The following is a 24,644-nucleotide window of genomic DNA, read 5'->3' as shown; positions in this document are numbered from 1 at the left end:
TGTTAAATAACAATGACAATGGCAACCAAAAAAATAGCCAAGTGTTGTTGTGGGCACCTGTAGTCTCAGCTACTCTGGAGGCTGAGGCAAGAGAATCGCTTGAGCCCAAGAGTTTGAGGTTGCTGTGAGCTGTGATGCCACAGCATACTGAGGGCAACACATTGAGACTGTCTCAAAAAAAAAAAAAAAAAAAGAAAAGAAAGAGAAATCGAAGAGGAGAGAAAAACATACAATTAGAGGGTTGCAGCTTTAAACCAGGTGATAAGGGGAGGAGACTAAGTAACATGGGCGGTGATTCGATTAAGCATGCTGTTCAATAAAAACCTTGGACGCCAAAGATCAGATGAGCTGGTGTGCTTCCCTAGTCAGCAGTACTCTGTGAATGCTGTCACATATCAACGTGCTGGGAGAGTTACGTGAGACAAGAAAAGCTTCATGTCTGGAACCCACTCAAGCCTTGCCCTACATGTCTCTCCCTTTGACTGGTTCTAACTTGCATCCTTTTGCTATGAAACTGTGATCATAAGTACAGGGCTTTCCTGCAGCACTAACACACACTGACTCCTGAGTTCTGAATCATTCTAATAAATGATTAAACTTGTTTGAGTCCAGGAGAACCCCCAATTTAGTAGCCAGCTGGGTAAGAACAGTGATTGTGGGATGTCCTGAACTTTGTGGGTGGTGTCTGAACTGAGCAGTCTTAATACAGGACTCTGCCTTTAACCTGTTAGCTTTGGCTGAGTAATTACACAAAATACCTAATATGTTCTATACATACTATACTTAGTTACTATATCCCAGAATACATTAGTCCTTGAATTTTTACCTCCATTTTATATAAAGTTGACTGTTACCACACAAATAAATAAATTAGGAGTTTATCAAAGTATCTAAGAACACACATTCCATCAGCTAAGAGCAGAACATGAATTGTACACAGAAACTCACCTATAGTAGAAATTTTATTACATCCCCATTTACTACCACCAAGGGAAACAGATTCAGGCCATAAACTAAAATCCCATGTGGCAATACCTCAGTGGTGCAAGAGCTTATCATATAGAGGCATAACTTAGTACGAAGTCATACTTACATGATTCTAAAGGTCTTCATCTATTATCTCCAAAGATAGATCACAATGATACAACTTGCAGTTATAAATAAACCCTGCTAAAAAACAGATGAGTCAGCAGGGGAGGTGGGTCCCACCTAGCAATCTGAGAGGCCAAGGTGGGTGGATAGCTTGAGCTCAAGGGTTCAAGACCAGCGTGAGCAAAAGCGAGACCCCATTTCTACTAAAAATAGAAAAACTGAGGCAAGAGGATTGCTTTAGCCCAAGAGTTGGAGGTTGCTGTGAGCTATGACACCACAGCACAGGGCAACAGCTTGAGACTCTGTCTCAAAAAAAGAAAAAAAGAATGAGACCCTGTCTCTACTAAAAATAGAAAAATTAGCTGGGTATTGTGTTGGATGTCTACCATCCCAGCTGCTTGGGAGGCTGAGGAAGGAGAATCACTTGAACCCAGAAGTTTGAGGATACTGTGAGCTATGACACAGGGGTACTCTAGCCTAGGGCAACAGAGTAGAATGCTGTCTCAAAATAAATAAAAATAAAAAAACAGGATGGTGCCTGTGGCTCAAAGGGTAGGGCACCGGCCCCACATGCTGGAGGTGGCGGGTTCAGACCCAGCCCCGGCAAAAAATAAATAAATAAATAAATAAATAAACAGATGAGTCATTTTAAATTACCACAAATATTGAATGTATTATTTTAAAACCTCCCCACAAAAGCTAGGTATAGTGGCCCATGCCTATAGTCACAGCTATTCCAGAGGCTGAGCCAAGAGGATCACTTGAGCCCAAGAGTTTGAGGTTGCTGTGAGCTATGACGCTACAGAACTCTACCCGGGATGACAGAGTGAGATACTATCGCAAAAGAAAAAAAATAAGTTAAAAATAAATAAAACCTGGGCAGTACCTATAGCTCATGGGGTAGGGCGCCGGCCACGTACACTGAAGCTGGTAGGTTCGAACCGGACCCAGGCCAGTTAAAACAACAATGACAAATGCAACAACAACAAAAAAAAAAAGCCGGGCATTGTGGCGGGGGCCTATAGTGCCAGATACTTGGGAGGCTGAGGCAAGAGAATTGCTTAAGCCCAAGAGTTTGAGGTTGCTGTGAGCTGTGATGCCACAGCACTTTACCCAGGGAGACAGCTTGAGATTCTATCTCAAAAATAAAATAAAATAAATAAAAACTACCCACAAAGAACAATGCCAGGATTTTATGAATCTATTGATAATTGTCCTTCATAACTTGTGCCAGAGAACACAAAAGGATAAGGGGGAAGAGGGAGACCACTGTTGTTTTAAGAGGCCAGAATAATCCTGACACCAAACAAAGGTATCCCAATAAAGAGACACAGAAGCAAATAAAATATATTTCTCATGAATGCAGAGGCAAACAAAACAATGAAATAATATTTAACCAGCCTAAGCAAGAGCAAGATGCAATCTCTACAAAAAACATAGAAAGGCTCGGCGCCTGTGGCTCAAACGGCTAAGGCGCCAGCCACATACACCTGAGCTGGTGGGTTCGAATCCAGGCCGGGCCAACCAAACAACAATGAAGGCTGCAACCAAAAAGTAGCCAAACATTGTGGTGGGTGCCTGTAGTCCCAGCTACTTGGGAGGCAGAGGTAAGAGAATCACTTGAGCCCAGGAGTTTAAGGTTGCTGTGAGCTGTGATGCCATAGCACTCTACCCTGGGCAACAGCTTGAGGCTCTGTCTCAAAAAAGAAAAAAAAAAAAAAAACATAGAAAAAAGACCGGGTACAGTGGCTCACACCTTTAATCCCAGCACTTTGGGAGGTCGAGACAGGTGGATCCCCTGAGCTAACAATAACAAGTTGAAGACTAGCCTGAACAAGAGCAAAACCCCATCTCAAAAAATACCCTGACATTGGGTGGCGCCTGTGGCTCAGTCGGTAAGGCGCCGGCCCCATATACCAAGGGTGGCAGGTTCAGACCCTGCCCCGGCCAAACTGCAACCAAAAATAACCAGGCGTTGTGGTGGGCGCCTGTAGTCCCAGCTACTCGGGAGGCTGAGGCAAGAGAATCGCTTAAGCCCTGGAGTTGGAGGTTGCTGTGAGCTGTGTGAGGCCACGGCACTCTACCGAGGGCCATAAAGTGAGACTCTGTCTCTACAAAAAAAAATAAATAAATAAAAATAAATAAATAAATAAAAGCAAGCATTAAAAAAAAAAAAAAAATACCCTGACATTGTAGCAGGCACCTGTAGTCCCAATTACTCGGGAGGCTGAGGCAAGAGAATTGCTTGAGCCCAAGAGTTTGAGGTTGTTGTGAGCTATGATACTGTCAAAGTGAGATGGTCTCAAAAAAAAAAAGTAGAAAAATTAGCCATACACCTTTAGTCCCAGCTACCCAGAAGGCTGAGTAGGAAGATCACAGAAGGCCAGGAGTTCACAGTTAAAGCAATCTATAATGACTCTAGCCAGGGTGACAGAGGGAGATTCTTATCAAAAATAACAAAAGCAGCCAACTGGCCAGGCTCAGGGGCTCATGCCTATAATCCCAGCACTCTGGAAGCCTGAGGCAGGTGGACTGCCTGAGCTCATGGGTTTGAAACCAGCCTGAGACAGAGGGAGACCCTGTCAGGTTTGAGACCAGCCTGAGCCAGAGCAAGACCCTGTCTCGAAAAACAGCTGGGCGTTGTGGTAGGTGCCTGTAGTCCCAGCTACTCGGGAGGCAGAGGCAAGAGAATCACCTAAGCCCAAGAGTTTGAGGTTGCTGTGAGCTATGATGCCACAACACTATACCCAGGGCGACAAAGGGAGACGCTGTCTCAAAGAAAAAAGCAGCCAAATGATGTTACCAATCCCTCTGCCCCCATCCCTCCAGCCTACCACTTTTTTCATTTTTTTTTTCCTCTATAATCACACCCATCTCCTTAAAAAGCAAACAAAATCACATGCCAGGTAAAACCAAAGTAATCTAATCCAATTTTTAATGGACAAAGAATATCTTAGGCAATTCAGAGAATAAACCCAAATCCTGAATATCACAAAAAGGATGCTCGATCACACTAAGCTGGCATATGCAAAATTAACACCACCATGAGATGCTTTTTCACATCCTTCACAGCAGAAAAACTGTTTTCAAATTTAACAATACCAAATGTAGGCAAAGACTAGAAACACACCATAAGGAACTCTGGCTCACCACAGATGCCTTACACTCTAATACCTCTGAAGAACAATTCTCTAGTAAACTCATCTCTACTAGAACTGACGGACGACATATCCACCAACCAGCAATCCTACCAAAGTAGCCAATCTACAAATTGTTGGCAGTCAGCAAAAAGATAGGACCACATCTATCTTCATGGAGAAAGTCTTACTAGGATAGGAAGTGTTAAATAAATTAACAATGACGGTTGATTTACATTTTGATATAAGTTCCTTATTTGAATTTCATAATTTCCTAGTCTTCAGACCACACTTTGTATAGCACTGTCCTGGGGGGAAAAAATCTTCTCAGAGAAGACACGCACACATGCATGTAAAAGCTTAGTAAAAGCAAAAAAATGGAAACAATCTAAGTATCAGTCTGAAGGAGAATGGATAAAGAAATTGTGTCAGAGTCTTGTAACAATAGAAATAATGCCTACATGGGCCAACAGGATCATATCTGAAAAACCTGAGATCCAACAAAGAAAGCGAGCTGCAGAATGGTATGTACAGTATGGCTCCGCTTATGTAAAGTCTTTACATGCAATATATATAACATACTACACGTGCTATAAGCCTCACAGAGATGACAACCTCTGGGGAAAAGGGAGAAGAGGAGGAGATGAGAGCAGAGCAGAAGGCAAAAGGGAAGAAAAGAAAAATGAGCTGTTAGGAGTAACACAGGATGTCTGAATTATATCTATAATGTTTACTTCTTTAAAAAAACACAAGACCTAAAGCTAATAGCCAAAAATGTAAAGATTAGACAAAGATGGGTGGGACGTGCATAAATGTTCATAAGATGACTCTCTATACTTAGCTTCAGACTTGAAATAGTTCATTATTTTAAAAAGGATATAGATGCCATAATAATTTTATTTTATGATATAATTACATAAAAAGGGAAAAAAAGTGTTTTTTTGATACTTTCATGTACTTTTCAAATATTCTTCAGTGAAAATACATTTCCTTTTTATTAAAAAAGATAGTATACAAAGGAAATTTTTTAAAAGAATCCATGTGTCAAGAATAAAGGAAAAAACAAATCACAGAACTTTAAAGGTTGAAAAGAACCTTTTTCTTTTCTTTTCTTTCTTGAGACAGAGTCTTACTTTATCACCCTCAGTAGAGTGCTGTGGCATCACAGCTCACAGCAACCTCAAACTCTTGGCTCAAGTGATTCTCTTGCCTCAGCCTCCCAAGCAGCTGGGACTACTACAGGCATGAGCCACCATAGTAAGCCCTGAAAGGAACCTTAAAGAATATGAAAGGACAAAAATAAGAATATTTGATCTCAAAGGAAAAGTATCAAAACCCTGGTAATCTTAGATCCCAAAATAAAACAAAAAAAAAATCATCTCCAGTTTGTCTCAAATTAATTATCATATTCATGAATGGAAAAAACTACTAAAAACATAAATACATTCACTTGCTTGCCTTTAAATAATTCTCTAATTCATATTATTCACCTGCCTTTAAATAATTCTCTAATTCATTATAATTCACCATATTCAACTATGTCTATCTAAAGACATGGTTTCTCTATCTAAAGACATAGAAGGAATCTCCTCTCCTCCAACTACCACAATAAAGAAATGACCAGTAAAGGCTTAAGGACCATAATGTGGCACCCATCTTTAGCCATTTTCTGAAAACATTAAATTATTCCTGTGAAATATGGTCCCGTGCTTCAGAGTACTCAAAAAAAAAAAAAAAAACCACACACAACTTTAACTACTGTGTCAGGGAGGAAAAGCTATTTTCTTATAGAATTAGTAAAGACAATACACCTATAATTAGTGATTTTTCACTCACATCATTACTTGTGAAGAAAGCATGCTTAAAAGAAAAAGAAAAAAATCACTTTGCTTATTCATATTACCTTTCTAGGACAACCCGAACATTAAAACAATCCTTAGAAATTTTGTATGAGGCAGCGCCAGCCATATACACTGAGGCTGGCGGGTTAGAACCCAGACCGGGCCAGCTAAACAACAATGACAACTGTAACAAAAAAATAGCCGGGCATTGTGGTGGGCGCCTGTACTCCCAGCTACTTGGGACTGAGGCAAGAGAATCACTTAAGCCCAAGAGTTTGAGGTTGCTGTGAGCTGTGACACCACCATACTCTACCCAAGGCGACCGCTTCAGACTGTGTCTCAAAAACAGAAAACAAACAACAACAACAAAAATTATGTAAGAGAGGCCTACACTATCAAAACAAACAGGGAAAGAAGTATGTGTAAGGCAGTGATTATCTCCGTGTAGAGGAATTTCAGAAGATTCTTTTTGGTTGGTTTGTTCAATTATATGTCATTACTTATTCATGAGTATGAATTACTTGTGTGAATTAGAAAAGAGAAAACGGTTCTTTCTTTTTTTTTTTTTTTTTTTTGAGACAGTCTCACTTTGTCACACTTGGTAGAGAGCTATGGAGTCATAGCTCACAGCAACCTCAAACTCTTGGCTCAAGTGATTCTCTTGCCTCAGCTTCCAAGCTGATACTCTTGCCTCAGTAGCTGGGACTACAGGCGCCCACCACAGCGCCTGGCTATTTTTAGAGACGGGGTCTCGCCCTGGCTCAGGCTGGTCTCAAACCTGTGAGTGCAGACAATCCACCCGCCTCAGCCTCCCAAGTACTGGGATTATAAGTGTGAGCCACCGTGCCCGGCCCTGAAAATAGTTATTTCTGAATGACAAGTTTCAAACTTACTTAAGGTTGCTTAAACTTTCTACAAAAACTATATTTTGGGGCGGCGCCTGTGGCTCAGTCGGTAAGGCGCCGGCCCCATGTACCGAGGGTGGTGGGTTCAAACCCAGCCCCGGCCAAACTGCAACCAAAAAAATAGCCGGGCGTTGTGGCGGGCGCCTGTAGTCCCAGCTACTCGGGAGGCTGAGGCAAGAGAATCGCCTAAGCCCAGGAGTTGGAGGTTGCTGTGAGCTGTGTGAGGCCACGGGACTCTACCGAGGGCCATAAAGTGAGACTCTGTCTCTACCAAAAAAAAAAAAAACTATATTTTGTCTCGGCGCCTGTGGCTCAAGCGGCTAATATACACCTGAGCTGGCGGGTTCGAATCCAGCCCGGGCCTGCCAAACAACAATGACAGCTACAACCAAAAAATAGCCGGGTGTTGTGGCGGGCACCTGTAGTCCTAGCTACTTGGGAGGTGGAGGCAGGAGACTCGCTTGAGCCCAGCAGTTGGGGTTGCTATGAGCTGTGATGCCATGGCACTCTACCCAGGGAGACAGCTTGAGGCTCTGTCTCAAAAAAAAAAAACTATTATGACTATGAAGTAAATTTTAAAATGTACATCACATTAGAATCTTATGGAGAAGCTGACATTGAAGTAAAAGCTGAAAATACTTAGACCACTGCCTATGACATCATTAATTAATAATCTAAAGGTATAGAATATTGTAGGAAAGATGTGTCAAGTTACCATAGAAATACTATATACTGGGCGGCGCCTGTGGCTCAGTCGGTAGGGCGCCGGCCCCATATGCCGAGGGTGGCGGGTTCAAACCCAGCCCCGGCCAAACTGCAACCAAAAAATAGCCGGGCGTTCTGGCGGGCGCCTGTGGTCCCAGCTACTCGGGAGGCTGAGGCAAGAGAATCGCTTAAGCCCAGGAGTTGGAGGTTGCTGTGAGCTGTGTGAGGCCACGGCACTCTACCGAGGGCCATAAAGTGAGACTCTGTCTCTAAAAAAAAAAAAAAAAAAAAAGAAATACTATATACTATAATTGTGATGGATGTTACTTAGTTCAGTGTAAGCATTTTGCATTGCATATCGAAGCAGTAACCTGAACCCCATAAATGCATCAATGTACAAAGTTATGATTTAATAAAAAATAATTTAAAAAAAATACTGTATACTAGAGTGTAATGACATATACTATCTTCTGATTCACATATACATAAATACAGCAAGTTACAAACCAGTTTCACGTGACCTTCTGAGCCTCAGAAACCCGTCATCAGGTGCAGATATTGTCTGTAGTTACAGATGAAAAACTGACAATTGTGACCTGAATTGCCAAAGATCATCAAGCTAATGAGATACAGAATCAGAAGTTGAACCCAGAAAGGCTTTTGCCCTCCAAGTACACACCAGAGCACAAGACCTCCCTATAAAGTACCAACAACTGAAGTAGGTGGTATTAACTCCAACTTACAGATGAGGAAACAGCCAAGAAAACATTCTGTTGACCAAGATTATAAAGCTATTATAGTTAAGCGGCAAGGCAAAGATTCAAACCCTAGGCAGTGCAACTCCAAATCCACTGCTCCTTCTAGCACACTAAATTATAGCATTGTTAAGAAAAGGAATGACGCAGGTGGCGCCTATGGCTCAAAGAGTAGGGCGCCAGTCCCATATGCCAGAGGTGGTAGGTTCAAACCCAGCCCTGGCCAAAAAAAAGAAAAGGAATAACGCTTAAGCCCAAGAGTTTGAGGTTGCTATAAGCTGTGACACCACAGCACTCTACCGAAGGCAACATAGTAAGACTCTGTCTCAAAATAAAAAAGAAAAGGACTAAGTAGAGAAGATAGTAAATCTTACTGGACAACTATGTACAAGAGGACTTACCCTGACCACAGCCAAAGTGTCATGGTTAGGTCCCTGACACAATTCATCCCTTCCTCAGATACTCAAAATTGGAACCAAACAGTCAAGACTCCTTTGAGTGACTGGGCTGTTAAGAGCAAGTTCACAAGGCTGGGTGCTGTGGCTCACGTCTGTATTCTTAGCACTCTGGAAGGCCAAGGCAGGTGGCTTGCCCAGAGCTCACAGGTTTGAAACCAGCCTGAGCAAGAGCGTGACATCGCCTCTAAAAAAATAACTGGGCATTGTGGCAGGGATCCCTGTAGTCCCAGCTACTTAGGAGGCTGAGGCAAGAGAATTGCTTGAGCCCAAGAGTTGGAGGCTGCTGTGAGCTATGAGGCTACAGCACTCTACCTAGGCTGACCAAGTGAGACTCTGTCTCAAAAGAAAAAAAAGGAAAAAAAAAGAGCAAGTTCACAGACATGACACGGGTATCTTCAGCCTGCCCCACAGAACACAAAATCGGAGGAGGTTTGTTTGAAGAAAAGAAAAGCAAGGAGGTGCTGAGAGGAGAAGCTGGAAGAAAATCTAAAGGACCTCTGGCCTCTAGTTCCAAAACCCCTCTTGAAGGTCCCTCTTGGTTGCATAAGACTTCCTGATTCTTCACATATGCCCAATTTTTGCTTCAGCCAGCTTATGACTGTGTCCAAATACATGTGGAAACTCTCTGCCAAGAAAAAAACAAGGTACCATCCAAGAGTCTATTAAAAAAATAAGCAGGGGCTCGGCACCTGTGGCTCAAGCGGCTAAGGCACCAGTCGCATACACCTAAGCTGGCAGGTTCGAATCCAGCCTGGGCCCGCCAAACAACAATGATGGCTGCAACCAAAAAATAGCCGGGTGTTGTGGCAGATACCTGTAGTCCCAGCTACTTGGGAGGCTGAGGCAAGAGAATCACTTAAGCCCAAGAGTTTGAGGTTGCTGTGAGCTGTGACGCCATAGCACTCTACCCAGAGCAACATAATGAGACTCTGTCTCAATAAAAAAATAAAAAATTTAAAAAATAAGCAGGTGTCGGGCGGCGCCTGTGGCTCAGTCGGTAGGGCGCCGGCCCCATATACCGAGGGTGGCGGGTTCAAACCCGGCCCCAGCCAAACTGCAAAACCAAAAAATAGCCGGGCGTTGTGACGGGCGCCTATAGTCCCAGCTACTCGGGAGGCTGAGGCAAGAGAATCGCTTAAGCCCAGGAGTTGGAGGTTGCTGTGAGCTGTGTGAGGCCACGGCACTCTACCAAGGGCCATAAAGTGAGACTCTGTCTCTACAAAAAAAAAAAAAGCAGGTGTCACATGCCTAGGGAGAAACATCAGATCGGATTGGCCCATCTAGCCCCAGGGACCTTCTCAGTCAGGCATCCAGTCACTCCCTAACAGTCATCCAAATCCCAAAATCTTCGTGGTATACCATAAACCCTCCTGACCCAATTATTTTGGTCAAGCAAGTCACTAAACTGGGAATATTCTCTCACCCTCTCCAGACTACTCAGTCTCCACATAGCACAGATACCCATGCTGGGCAAGCATGTATGCACATGCACACACCCCTCCCTCTAACCCTAACCCTACAGACTCCCACAGACCTTTTCTACACTTCCCCGGCCTCATTATCTTTTGCTGTGCATCATGTAACTGTCCAGTCTTCCCTTCCCTAGACCATGACAGTAATTTGAGGTATGATTTGAATCTGACTCCACCTGACTGCCTGCTTGCCTCTCCATCTACATCCAGCTGCCCAAGTAGAGAAACTGTCACTCAGTAGTCTCTTTGTGTCCCAGCACTTAACTCTGTACTTTGCAGGGAATAGTTGCTCAAATACTTGTTGAATGCATGCGGTATCAATTCCTCATGCACTAGAAGAGCTATTAAAAAGCATATACATCTGGCCAGGCATGATGGCTTGCAGCTGTAATCCTAGCACTCTGGACATGTGAAATTTAGTAAATGTAGAATATAAATGTCTTAACACAATAACTAAGAAAATGCCAGGAAGGCTATGTTGACCAGTGTGATGAAAATATGTCAAATGGGGTGGCGCCTGTGGCTCAGTCGGTAAGGTGCCGGCCCCATATACCGAGGGTGGCGGGTTCAAACCTCGCCCCGGCCAAACTGCAACCAAAAAATAGCCGGGCGTTGTGGCAGGCGCCTGTAGTCCCAGCTACTTGGAAGGCTGAGGCAAGAGAATCGCTTAAGCCCAGGAGTTGGAGGTTGCTATGAGCTGTGTGAGGCCACGGCACTCTACCGAGGGCCATAAAGTGAGACTGGCTCTACAAAAAAAAAAAAAAAAAGAAAATATGTCAAATGGTCTATAAAACCAGTGTATGGTGCCCCATGATCGCATTAATGTACACAGCTATGATTTAATAATAAAATTAAATTAATTAAATGAAAAAAAAAATCCTAGCACTCTGGGAGGCCTAGGCAGGTGGACTACTTGAGCTCACAAGTTTGAGACCAGCCTGAGCAAAAGCGAGACCCCGTCTCTACTAAAAATAGGAAAACTGAAGCAAGAGGATCGCTTGAGCCCAAGAGTTGGAGGTTGCTGTAAGCTAGAACGCCATGGCACTCTACCCAGGGCAACAAGAAAGGAAAAAGAAAGGGAAAGGGAACATCTATACAAAGGAAAGGAGAGAATTGGCAAAAAAAAAAAAAAAAGGAAAGAAAAGAAGAAAAGAAATGTGTACATCTATAGCAAAGGAAAGGAGAGCCCTGAGGCTGAGGCAAGAGGACTACCTGAGCCCAAGAGTTTGAGGTTGTGTGTGTGAGCAATGGTGATACCATAGCACTCTACCCAGGGTGACAGAGTAAGACTCTGTCTCAAAAAAAGAAAAAGAAAAGAAAATCAGAAAACCAAAAAAATTAAAAAGTAAGATTCCTGGAGTCTGATTGTGTGGCAGAACTATTGGGCTCCAAACCAGGAGAGGTGCAGCAGTTACTGCAGAGGAAAGGATAGGAGGAGAAAAGAGAGAGAGCGGGGCCAGTGAAAAGGCAGATACTTTAGCATTCTACCAGCAAAGTCTTTCCCTTTGACTCACCTAGTGAAATGCCTGCAGAAAAAAAATTGTTTGCCCAAGTGCACATGGGGGATGGGGCTCATGTCCAAGTTGTCATGGGTAGAATCAAAGCAGTATTTTCAGAAATGGGAGCCCAGAAGGTAAGAAAAGCATAAGAAACTAAGTTATAGGAAATTCACAGAGCGTGGAGATATCAGCTGAGGGGCAGGGAAGAGAACGAGCATCTCTGGATTTCAACAGTCACTGCCAGAAGTTTAAGACGAGCACTGTAAAGAAGGGAGCCGCGCTGACATCTAGATTTTGTGTGTAATTCTCAATATATTTTTGTTGTTGTTTTTTGAGACAGAGTCTCACTTTGTCACCCTTGGTAGAGTGCTGTGGCGTCACAGCTCACAGCAACCTCAAACTGTTGGGCTCAAGCGATCCTCTTGCCTCAGCTTCCTGATTAGCTGGGACTACAGGCACCTGCCACAATGCCCAGCTATTTTTAGAAATGGATCTTGCCCTTTTTTAGAGATGGGTCTCGTTCTTGCTCAGGTTGGCCTCAAACTCCAGAGCTCAGGCAATCCACCCACCTCAGCCTCACAGAGTGCTGTGATTACAGGAGTGAGCCACCACACCCAGGCTCAATTCTCAATATTTTGTGGTAAATCAATCCTGTGAATTATAAATCTACCCAGGTACTAACTGGTAAAGTCCCCTTCATCGATTTAGTTCCTAAATACCATTTCAATAACCAAAAGCTACTCCAATAATTGGCAAAATCCAAGTGAGGCCAGTAGAATACTTGTATAAGAATTAATGTCTAAAAAAAAAGAATTAATGTCGGGCGGCGCCTGTGGCTCAGTGAGTAGGGCGCCGGCCCCATATGCCGAGGGTGGCAGGTTCAAGCCCAGTCCCGGCCAAACTGCAACAAAAAAATAGCCGGGCGTTGTGGCGGGCGCCTGTAGTCCCAGCTGCTCGGGAGGCTGAGGCAAGAGAATCACTTAAGCCCAGGAGTTGGAGGTTGCTGTGAGCTGTGTGAGGCCACGGCACTCTACCGAGGGCCATAAAGTGAGACTCTGTCTCTACAAAAAAAAAAAAAGAATTAATGTCTAGAAATTTGATCTCTACTCCTGTGTTTTCAAATATAGGATTGCTCCCCACCCCCAACCTTTTCCTTTTTTCTTTTTTTAGGAACTCATTAAATGCAAATTAACTTAAAAGGAGAAAAAGCCAAGCAGTCCAGCAATAAAAACAAATCTGGTAAGTTGGAGGTAAGGAGAAGATCCATTCCCAAAAAGAAGCAATCAGCACCGTTCTTGTGAGAGTTGCCTCCACCAGCCAGCGCAGCCCAAAGGGCAGCAATGAGCACCTTACAGTCCAGGCTAGTACCAGGCCCCCAGATGTAAGGCAATCATCTTCTTATCCCCTCGTCCCCAAGTCTGCATACCCAAATCTGGAAACCCTGCCCTGCAATGGACTAGTGACTAAGCCCTCTAAACAAGGGTGAGGAAAGGAGTCTTTCTTTCCCTGCCGTTTTGTAAGTCCTGGCCTCCCACATACGATGCCAGGCTATTTCAAACCTTTACAAACCCAGCATAGCCCATGACAAGGCTGCTCCTCCCTGCTCACACGGCCCTGCCCCGTCACTGCCCCATCACTGCCCTCTCCTCCCACCACACACACAGGGGTAGGGAGAGAAGTTACAAGGGTAGCTTGGCAGGGTTGGGCCAAGTGACTCTAGACAGCAGTCCTCATCCATACCCTAGTCTTAATGAGTAAGCGCCAGACTCCTGACACACAGAGGGCCACAAACACTCCCACCTGCCAGGAAAGCCCTTTCCCCCAGAGACAGAAGCTGGCAGACACCCAGTTGGAAATCAGTTTTACTAGGTAATGAGCAGAGGATTACTTCAGCTTATGAAAGCAGGCTTAGAGGAGATAATACACACAATGCAAGAGTTCAGACTACATGAAAGAAGTCAAATGTACAATAGCTAAGATCCACTTAAAGCACCTAATTACTTATAAGAACAATACTCATTTGGATGTGTAGTCTAGAATGTTCCTCATTTAAGTCACTATCCTAGCATTTGTGGTTTGACTTGCTTACCTTCAGTATATCAAAATACTAACCCACTGATCACAGCCCCAAAAGCCTAGGATTAAAGAGTCTAAGAGAGTGGGGTCTTGATGCGTGACACACCTTTCAATTATAAGAGGGACTTTTCCTACCAAATGCAATCAGTGTAACCTGAGTGAATCTTGTACCCTCAATGAATCCTCAACAATAAAAAAGAAAAAAAAGTAATCTAAGAAAAAATAAGCAATGCCCTCATTCTTCTAAATGATTCTTCCAATTTACCAATTTTCCATTTCTCTTCACTCCCAAGGAATATATATACATGTGAAATAGCAAAAATATACCAAAATATATCCTAAAGTTTATAAAATATTCCATCACACAAAATTCCACCTAAATGAATTAAGGCATCATACACTGTCATATACGCAACAAAAAAAAAATTAGAGTTAAATTAGAAGATAGCACCAAAATGCACTTTTGTGTGTTTTTGGTTTTTTTAGACAGAATCTCATTATATCACCCTCAGCAGAATGCTGTGGTGTCACAGGTCACAGCAACTTTAAACTCTTGGGTTTAAGGGATTCTCTTGCTTCAGCCTCCCAAGTAGTTGGGACTACAGGCGCCCGCCACTACGCCCAGCGATTTTTTGTTCTTGTTGTTGTTGTCATTGTTGTTTGGCAGGCCTTGGGCTGGATTTGAACCCGCCAGCTCTGGTGTATGTGGCTGGCGCCCTAGCCACTGAGCTATAGATGCTGAGCCCAAAATGCACTTTTGGATCAAAACAACAAAATTCCAGGCCAGGCATGGTGGCTCACACCTGTAATGCTAGCACTCCAGAAGGCCAAGGATTGCTTGAGCTGACTAGTTTGAGATCAGCCTGAGCAAAAGCAGACCCTATCTCTACTAGAAATAGAAAAACTGAGGCAATGGGATCACTTGAGCCCAAGAGTTAGAGGTTGCTGTGAGCTATGACACCATAGCACTCTACCCAGGGCGAGACTATATCAAAAAATAAAAAAAGTACAAAATCCCAGGTACTTGATGGATTTTGAGTCTTAGATATAAGAGAATTATAATCTTAATTTATAGTTTCAATCAAAGAACCATCCAATATCATTCAAGAGTGAATATGACACCATAATCTTATTCTACCTTAGAATGAAGTAGAATTGGGTGCCTGTACTCAATGGTTAGAGGGTGGGCCCCATGCACTGGGGCTGATGGGTTCGAACCCAGCCTAGCCCTGCTATACAAAAAAAAAAAAAAAAATGGTGCGGTGGCTCACACCTGTAATCCCAACACTCTGGGAAACTGAGGCAGGTAGACTGCCTGAGCTCACGGGTTCGAGACCCCTGCCTTGTAGCTGACACCTGTAGACCCAGCTACTAGGAAGGCTAAGGCAAAAGAATCACTTGAGGCCAAGAATTTGAGGTTGCTGTGAGCTATAATGCCACAGTACTCTACTGCTCTACTGAGGGCAACAAAGAGAGACTGTCCCCCCCCAAAAAAAAAGCACTGTCCAATAAAAACACAGTATTAAAAAAAAAAAAAAAGAATGAAGTAGAATTAAATGGCTTTTTTTCTTTCTTTCTTTTTTTTTTTTTTTAGAGACAGAGTCTCATTTTGTCACCCTCGGTAGAGTGCTGTTGTGTCACAGCTCACAGCAACCTCCAATTCCTGGGCTTAAGCGATTCTCTTGCCTCAGCCTCCCAAGTATCTGGGACTACAGGTGCCCACCACAACGCTCAGCTACTTTTTTGTTGTTGTTGCAGTTTGGCTGGGTTTGAACCTGCCACCCTTGGTATATGGGGCTGATACCCTATTCACTGAGCCACAGGCGCTGCCCTAAATGGCTTTTTTTAAAAACCACAAAAGCATATCAAAATGGCAGAATAAGGACTATCCAGTTAACACAGGTGATACCTCCTTCAATGTCTCTTTCGCAAATAAAAAACTCGTTGGCTCAGCACCTACAGCTCAGCAGCTAGAATGCCAGCCACATACACCAGAACTGGCGGGTTCAAATCCAGCCCACGCCTGCCAAACAACAAGGACAACTCCAACAAAAAAACAGCCAGGTGTTGTGGCGGGCACCTGTAGTCCTAGCTACTTGGGAGGCTGAGGCAAGAGAATCGCTTTAAGCCCAAGAGTTTGAGGTTGCTGTGAGCTGCCTTTTTTTAAGACAGAGTCTCACCCTGTCACCCTGGGTAGAGTGCCATGGCATCATAGCCCACAGCAACTTCAAATTGTTGGGGCTCAAGTGATCCTCTTGCCTCAGCCTCCCAAGTAGCTGGGACAACACACGGGGCTAGTTTTTTTTGTTTTTTGAGACAGAGTCTCACTTTATTGCCTCTCATTGAGTGCTGTGGTGTCACAGCTCACAGAAACCTCAAACTCTTGGGCTCAGGTAATCCTCTTGCTTCAGCTTCCCGAGTAGCTGGGACTATAGGCGCCCACCACAATGCCCGGCTTTTTAGAGATGGGGGTCTCGCTCTTGCTCAGGCTGGTCTCAAGCTCCTGAACTCAAGCAATCTACCTGCCTCAGCCTCCCAAAGTGCTAGGATTACAGGCAGGTGCCATGGCACTCAGCCTCTGTGACATTCTTGAGGCATGCAAAATGATTTTTGTGGTTGTAGCAGATATTACTTATAAACTATCCCTCATTTGTCTTAAGTGCACAGTTAGTTACAGCTTCAAGTTTTGTTAAGCTTTATCTTTTTCTTCTTGCTAATTTTTATCATCACATAGAGGCTTCAGGCATATACAAACTAAGATGAACTTCACTGATTCTCTCAGGATAGCAGGAAACGGAAAAAAAAAAATGAAGCTCTTAGGAGAAAATTATTACCTAATAATCTACACTTTTGTTTTTTTTTTTGTGGTTTTTGGCCAGGGCTGGGTTGAACCCGCCACCTCCGGCATATGGGACCGGCGCCCTACCCCTTGAGCCACAGGCACCGCCCAATCTACACATTGTTAAATGCTATCACATAAAGAGGCACGCATCCTAAGAACTGAATCTACTAACCTCTACAATCAATGTGATACATGGTTTATCCAATCTTGATAAAAATCCTCTGGATCACCAATGGTTTGTTCATCCACTCGTACATACGCAATTGTATAAAGAATCTATTATTTAGAACACCAAAAAAAAAACAATTAAAAGACATAGGCATAGCTAACATTTTAAGAAAAAAGTGTACCTTTTACTTCTTGCTAAGATCTTTGAAGCACTGCTTTGCAAATTCAGTATAAAGGAAAAAAATTAGAATGATTACCAAATTTAGGAAAGAATAAGGAATATATCCATAAGTAGAATTTATTCGAAACATACTAATGCTTAAAAAAATACACTAAAGACTAAAGAAGCTCCAGTACCAATACAACATATATTTTATCCTAATGTATGTGTGTATTTATCATAAACAAAGAACCTTAACATTAAAATTAGAAATGTCGAAATTATACAAGTTTACAAGAAGAGTATCAGTGAGTATGTATATGTTATTAGCACATTATTACGGAGAATGTAATGGTTAATAATCATAACCCTAGTCACCTCTGACCTCTGAGCATTCCCTATCTCCTTCCCTGGCTCTTTCTCTTCTCACTCCTAAATAGGCATGGTCCCCAAATGGCTGTCCTCTGGACATCTGTCCATCCTGTTATTGCACCATCATTCCCATATTCCTCAAGCTTTAAAACCAAAGTTCCCACACACTGGGAGGCTGAGGCAGGTGGACTGCCTGAGATCACAGGTTCAAGACCAGTCTGAGCAAGAGCAAGATTCCATCTCTAAAAATAGCCAGGCATTTTGGCAGGCGCCTACAGTCCCAGTTAGTGGGAGGCTGAGGCAAAAGATTCGCTTGAGCCCAAGAGTTTGAGGTTGCTGTGAGCTATAATACCAGGGCACTCAACCAAGGGCAACAAAGTAGGACTCTGTCTCAAAAAAAAAAAAAAAGCCCCACACACTTGCAATCCACATGCCAAGTACTAGGCCGACTTCTTAACATGCATTTTAGCTCTTTCCATTCTTTTTATTGGTTTTTTGTTTTTTTTTTTTTTTTTTCAAACAGTCTCACTCTGTTGCCCCAGGCTAGAGTGCCAGGCATCACAGGTCACAGCAACCTCCAAACTCTTGTGCTCAAGCCATCCTTTTGCCTCAGCCTTCAAAGTAGCTGCACTATAGGTTCTGGCTACACATCTGGTTACCTTTTTTTTTTTTTTTTTTTAGTAGAGACAAGATCTCACTCTTCCTCAGGCTGGTCTCAAACAATCTACCCACCTTAGCCTCCCAGAGGGCTAGGATTACAGGCATGAGCATCTTTCCATTCTTATAACAATCTATAAAATAGATTTTGTTTTCACCTCATTTTACGAATGAGGAAACCAAGGCCCATAAGTTAGATCCTAGGATACATTAACTAAAAAGTGACAAAGCCAGAATTCAAAACCCAGCTATGACTCCAATTCGGAGTTTTAAGCCACTACTCAAAACAATATCCCAGGCTGGGCACAATTCACTCCTGTAATCTCAGCACTTTGGGAGGCCAAAACAGGAGGATTACCTGAGGCCAGGAGATTAAGATCAACAAGGGCAACACATCAAGACTCCACCTCTATAAAAAAAAGTTTTCAGGTGGCGCCTGTGGCTCAAAGGAGTAGGGCGCCAGCCCCAAATATACTGGAGGTGGTGGGTTCAAACCCGGCTGTGGGCAAAAACTGCAAAAAAAAAAAGTTTTCAAATAGCTGGGTATAAGCCAGGCTTGCTGGCTCAGTCCTGTAATCCCAGCACTCTCGGAGGCCAAGGCAGATGGATCAGTGAAGCTCAGGAGATCGAGACTAACCTGAGCAAGAATGAACACCCTGGTTGGGCGCCCATAGCACAGTGGTTATAAGGCCAGACATATACAGTGAAGTTGGTGGGTTTGAACCCAGACTGGGCCAGCTAAACAACGACAACTGCAATAAAACATGGCCGGGCATTGTGGTGGACGCCTGTAGTTCCAGCTACTTAGGAGGCTGAAGCAAGAGAATCGCTTAGGCCCAAGAGTTTGAGCTGTGAGCTGTGACACCACAGTACTCTACCAAGGGTGACATAGTGAAACTCTGTCTCCCCATCTCTAAAAAATTAGCTGGGCGTGGTGACACAGGTTTTTAGTCACAACTACTCAGAAGGCTGAAGCCAGAGAATCACTTAAGCTCAGGAGTTTGAGGTTGCGGTGAACTATGACATCAGGGTACTCTAGCCTGGAGCAACAGAGTAAGACTGTGTCTCAAACAAAATAAAATAAATATGGCGCAGCGCCCGTAGCACAGTGGTTATGGCAGAAGCCACATACACCTAGGCTGGCGGGTTCAAACTTGGCCCGGGCCAGCTAAACAACTGCAACAAAAAAAATAGCCAGGATTCCCGGCACTAGCAGAGGCTCTCTCAAGATATCAGGCATGTTGACTATCCAGACAACTTTTTTTTTTTTTTTTTTTTTTTTTTTTTGTAGAGACAGAGTCTCACTGTACCGCCCTCGGGTAGAGTGCCGTGGCGTCACACGGCTCACAGCAACCTCTAACTCTTGGGCTTACGCGATTCTCTTGCCTCAGCCTCCCGAGCAGCTGGGACTACAGGCGCCCGCCACAACGCCCGGCTATTTTTTTGTTGCAGTTTGGCCGGGGCTGGGTTTGAACCCGCCACCCTCGGCATATGGGGCCGGCGCCCTGCTCACTGAGCCACAGGCGCCGCCCGTATCCAGACAACTTTTGCAATTGAACTTTCCCATGGCTTTGTCAAATCGAACAGCATAAACTCTAAGATTACAGGCTATGGCTCCTGCATGAGTTGTCTTTATCCCAAAGAAGATCAGATTCTAAGGATACCTTATAAGGTGGCATGTTGACTATCCGGACAAATTTTGCAACTGAACTTTCCCATGGCTATGTCAAATTGAGCAGCATAAACTCTTAAGATTACAGGCTATGGCTCCTGCATGAGTTGTCTTTATCCCAAAGAAGATCAGATTCTAAGGATGCCTTATAATCACAAAGCCCAGAATACAAAACAACTGAACAGCAGACCAGGTGAAAAGTCTCAAATGGTTCCCTCCCTCTTTAGGAATCTCTCTAGCTCACTGCTGAAATCTAACTAGAATGGCAACTTTTCCATGAATTGGCCGAGATAGTATTAGCGGAAAAACTCTCCAGCCACATGCCTTGCATTGGATTTCATTTCATCTACAATGGTTATAATCACTCTAAATAAAAGGAAAGCAAGCTATGATTCTCACCTTAAATAATTTGTAAACTAGATTTCAGAACCACCTACAATAAAAGTAATTATTCTCTGGGCAGCACCTGTGGCTTAAGGAGTAGGGCGCCAGGCCCATATGCCGGAGGTGGCGGGTTCAAACCCAGCCCCGGCCAAAAAACCAAAAAAAAAGTAATTATTCTCTTCTTTGACACCTTAACCAAAAATCTATGTTCTGGTCAACAGACATCAGAATATTGCCACATTTCATAAACTATAGGAGATTCCTTCTAGACACCAGAAAGATGTTCAAAAAAAAAAAAAGAAAGAAAGAAAAGAAAAGCTACCTAGATCTCTTTAGACACTGTATAGTCTCCCTTACAGGAAAATCATACAGTAATAGAGCAGAATAGTTAAATTTTTGGAATCAGAGAATGTGATATATAACAAGGGTAGCTCTACTAACTGAAACTGTTGGGAGGCTTCAATCGATTAATACCTACGAAGCAATTAGTGCATAAAGTAAGCCTCAATAAACACTAGTTTTACTACTATTCTATTTCAATCACCTGACTCAAAGTGAGAATTACAAGACGTTTGTGAAAAGATAAGAAATTGTAACATTCTAATAAATCTGAACCCAGACTGTCCCGCCTTTTAGCAACTTTCATGCTCAATGATACTACTGAAAGAAAGAAAAAGGAAGAAAGAAAATAAATGAAAGAGAAACCTAACAGTCAATTTGTTTCTGCTTCTCCTGCAAGGTATGGTGGCAGATATAATTGAAAGTTGCGATGGTTTTACTTTAAATTCATATGGGCCGGTCTCGCTGGCTCACACCTGTAATCCTAACACTCTGGGAGGCTGAAGATTGCTTGAGCTCATGGACCAGCCTCAGCCAGAGCCAGAGCCAGAGCCAGACCCATCAAAACTGAGGCAAGACAACCACTTGAAGCCCAAGAGTTGGGGGCTGCTGTGAGCTATGTCGCCATGACATTCTACACAGGGCGACAGCTTGAGACTATGACTCACAAAATAAAAAAATAAAAAATAAATTAATTAATATGACATGGGTATTACTTCAAGTACAAAGGTAAAACATGTTGATGTGACATCTATAGAAAAGCAATGTGATCAGCTACACATCTCTAAATAAATAACAGGGCTAAGAATCACAGATGACATGATTATTAACATGGACAATATTTTAATACATTTTGGTCCTTACATATTTGCTTACAGATATTCTTCCTTGATAATATTACAATCCCTGTGGTGGGCTCTGATATCTTTTTGTACTCAACAGTGATAATAAACAAGGTCAAATCGTTGAATTAAAGCAATGTCTAGCCAAGACTCTAGCTATGTATTTGACTTGCATTTACATCAGCACAAGCATGGTACACAGAGGTAATACTACCTAAAGACTGGTAAACTGCAATAATTTTACCTACTTCTTTAAATGAAGCATTTAAAACAATGCTGCAGGCTCGGCACCTGTATTCAGTGGCTAGCACACCAGCCACATACACCGGAGCTGGTGGGTTCAAATCCAGCCCGGGCTGCCAAACAACAATGCCAACTACAACCAAAAAATAGCCAGGTGCCTGAAGTTCCAGCTACTTAGGAGGCTGAGGCAAGAGAATCGCTTAAGCCCAAGAGTTTGAGGTTGCTGTGACCTGTGACGCCACTGCACTCTACCCAGGGTGGCAGCTTGAGACTGTCTCAAAAAAAAAAAAAAAAAATGCTGCAGTGCTGAAATATTCAGAGTTAAAGTGTTGACATTACCAATTTACTTTAAAATGCAATAAAAAATATACTAAGAAGGGGACACGCTTATTGTTCAAATGGGACCCCGAGTGGGTCCAAACAGAAGAGTGTGGCGTATTCAGGCCCCGCAGGAGTGGCCAGCTGACAGGTGTCCCAACTGTCTCTTCTACACATATCTGTGTGTCTCTGTATTATGGTCTCTATTTGTTTGAAATACATTTTTTGTTTTATTAGTTTAATTAGTTTAATTTTCTCTTCTTTATGAATGAAGTCTATGTATATTTTCTCATTTCAAACTCCCTGTTCGCCTCTCTCACATTCTGTTCACCCATCAAACTTAAATATCGCATATTTTATTTAAACATCACCCTCGGATGAATTATTTTAATGATTCAGTTATTCATAATTAAAGACATTTCAAAAAAATATATATATATACTAAGAAAAAAATGAAAAAAAAATAAACAAAGAGAAAAAATGGAAAAAAATAAGAAGAAATTAAAAAAAGAAAAAAGAAAAAAACACACACAAAAAAAATACACTGAGTACTTAATGCCACTGAACTGTACACTTAAAAATGGTTAAGATGGCTCGGCGCCCATAGCACAGTAGGTACAGTACCAGCCACATACACCAAAACTGGCACGTTTGAACCTGGCCTGGCCCAGCTTAAAAAAAAATGGTTAAGATGATATATTTTATGTTCTGTGTATTTTACCACAATTTTTTTTTTTTTTTTTTTTGTAGAGATGGAATCTCACTTTATCACCCTCAGTAGAGTGCTGTAGCGTCACAGCTCACAGCAACCTCCAGCTCCTGGGCTTAGCCGATTCTCTTGCCTCAGCCTCCTGAGTAGCTGGGACTACAGGCGCCCGCCACAACGCCCGGCTATTTTTTATTGCAGTTTGGCCGGACTGGGTTTGAACCCGCCACCCTCGGCATATGGGGCCGGCACCCTACTCACTGAGCCACAGGCGCCACCCCGTTACCACAATTTTAAGTAAGTAAAAAAGTTTAACAAGGGCGGCACCTGTGGCTCAGTCGGTAAGGTGCCGGCCCCATATACTGAGGGTGGTGGGTTCAAGCCCAGCCCCGGCTGAACTGCAACCAAAAAATAGCTGGGCATTGTGGCGGGCGCCTGTAGTCTCAGCTACTCGGGAGGTTGAGGCAAGAGAATTGCTTAAGCCCAGGAGTTGGAGGTTGCTGTGAGCTGTGTGATGCCACGGCACTCTACCGAGGGCCATAAAGTGAGACTCTGTCTCTACAAAAAAAAAATAAAATAAAATAAAATAAAAGTTTAACAATTTTTAAAACTCTGATTAGAAGATAGATATGATAGATATTCAACTATCAATGATAGAATCTAGGTGTGGGTATGTGAGTGTTCACTTTAAACTTTTCTGGATGTTTGAAGATTTCACAATAAAATCTTTTTTTTTTTTTTTTTTGAGACAGAACCTCAAGCTGTTGCCCTGGGTAGAGTGCTGTAGCATCACAGCTCACAGCAACTTCCTGGGTTCAAGCGATTCTCCTGCCTCCACCTCCCAAGCAGCGCGGACTACAGGCACCCACCACAAAGCCCGGCTATTTTTTGGTTGCAGCCATCATTGTTGTTTGGCGGCCTGGGCTGGATTCGAACCCACCAGCTCAGGTGTATGTGGCTGGAGCCTTAGCTGCCTGAGCCACAGGCCTTCACAATAAAAATCTTAGTGAAGACGGCCAGGTGTGGTGGCTCACACCTGTAATCCCAGCACCCTGGGAGGCCCAGGCAGGTGGATTGCCTGAGCTCAGGAGTTTGAGACCAGCCTGAGCCAGAGCGAGACCTCATTTCTAAAAATAGATGGGTGTTGGGCGGCCCCTGTGGCTTAGTGGGTAAGGCGCCGGCCCCATATACCAAGGGTGGTGGGTTCAAACTCAGCCCCTGCCAAACTGTAACAAAAAAATAGCCGGGTGTTGTGGCGGGCGCCTGTAATCCCAGCTACTCAGGAGGCTGAGGCAAGAGAACCGCCTAAGCCCAAGTATTTGAAGGTTGCAGTGCGCTGTGACGCTACGGCACTCTACCGAGGGTTCATAAGTGAAACTCTGTCTCAAAAAAAAATAGCTGGGCGTTGTAGTGGGTGCCTGTAGTCCCAGCACCTAAAGAGGCTGAGACAAGAGAATCCCTTGAGCCCAAGAGTTTGAGGTTGCTGTGAGCTGAGATGCCACAGCTCTCCACCAAGGGTGACAAAGTGAGATTGTCTTGGAAAAAAAAAAAAAAGTCCCGGCTCGGCACCTGTGGCTCAAGTGGCTAAGGCGCCAGCCACACACACTCTGAGCTAGCAGATTCGAGTCCAGCCCGGGCCGCCAAACAACAATGACGGCTGCAACCAAACAATAGCCGGGCATTGTGGCGGGCACCTGTAGTCCCAGCTACTTGGGAGGCGGAGACAAGAGACTCTCTTGAGCCCAGGAGTTTGAGGTTGCTGTGAGCTATGATGCCATAGCACTCTAACCTGGGCGACAGCTTGAGGCTCTGTCTCAAAAAAAAAAAGTCTTAGGGAAGAAAACAATCCTGGCACCTACCCTGTTTCCCCGAAAATTAGACATCCTCCGAAAATAAGACCTACTTACAGGAAAGATAAGATGTCCCCTGAAAATAAGACCTAGCGCGTCTTTGGGAGCACACCTTAAAATAAGACACTGTTTCAGGGAAACAGGGTATTAG

The 24,644-nt window shown here is 43.5% G+C and overlaps 1 protein-coding gene across 4 annotated transcripts in view; it reads right to left on the bottom strand.

The window, feature by feature from the left end:
- The window catches only part of ECPAS (Ecm29 proteasome adaptor and scaffold), a 161,563-nt gene that overhangs the window by 130,526 nt on the left and 6,393 nt on the right, over positions 1–24,644 (bottom strand). For 2 of the 4 annotated variants that reach the window (XM_053565955.1, XM_053565964.1), the window contains exon 2: positions 16,955–17,058. The exons of the other annotated variants lie outside the window; for them this stretch is intronic. In XM_053565955.1, coding sequence (XP_053421930.1) covers positions 16,955–16,976 — 22 coding nt within the window. In that variant the 5' untranslated portion in view covers positions 16,977–17,058. The remainder of the gene's footprint in view (positions 1–16,954; positions 17,059–24,644) is intronic. 4 annotated transcript variants of the gene reach the window in all.

The sequence above is a fragment of the Nycticebus coucang genome, chromosome 2 (assembly GCF_027406575.1).
Source record: "Nycticebus coucang isolate mNycCou1 chromosome 2, mNycCou1.pri, whole genome shotgun sequence".
NCBI classification, from domain to species: domain Eukaryota; kingdom Metazoa; phylum Chordata; class Mammalia; order Primates; family Lorisidae; genus Nycticebus; species Nycticebus coucang.
This window is presented reverse-complemented; position numbering and strand designations above follow the sequence as displayed.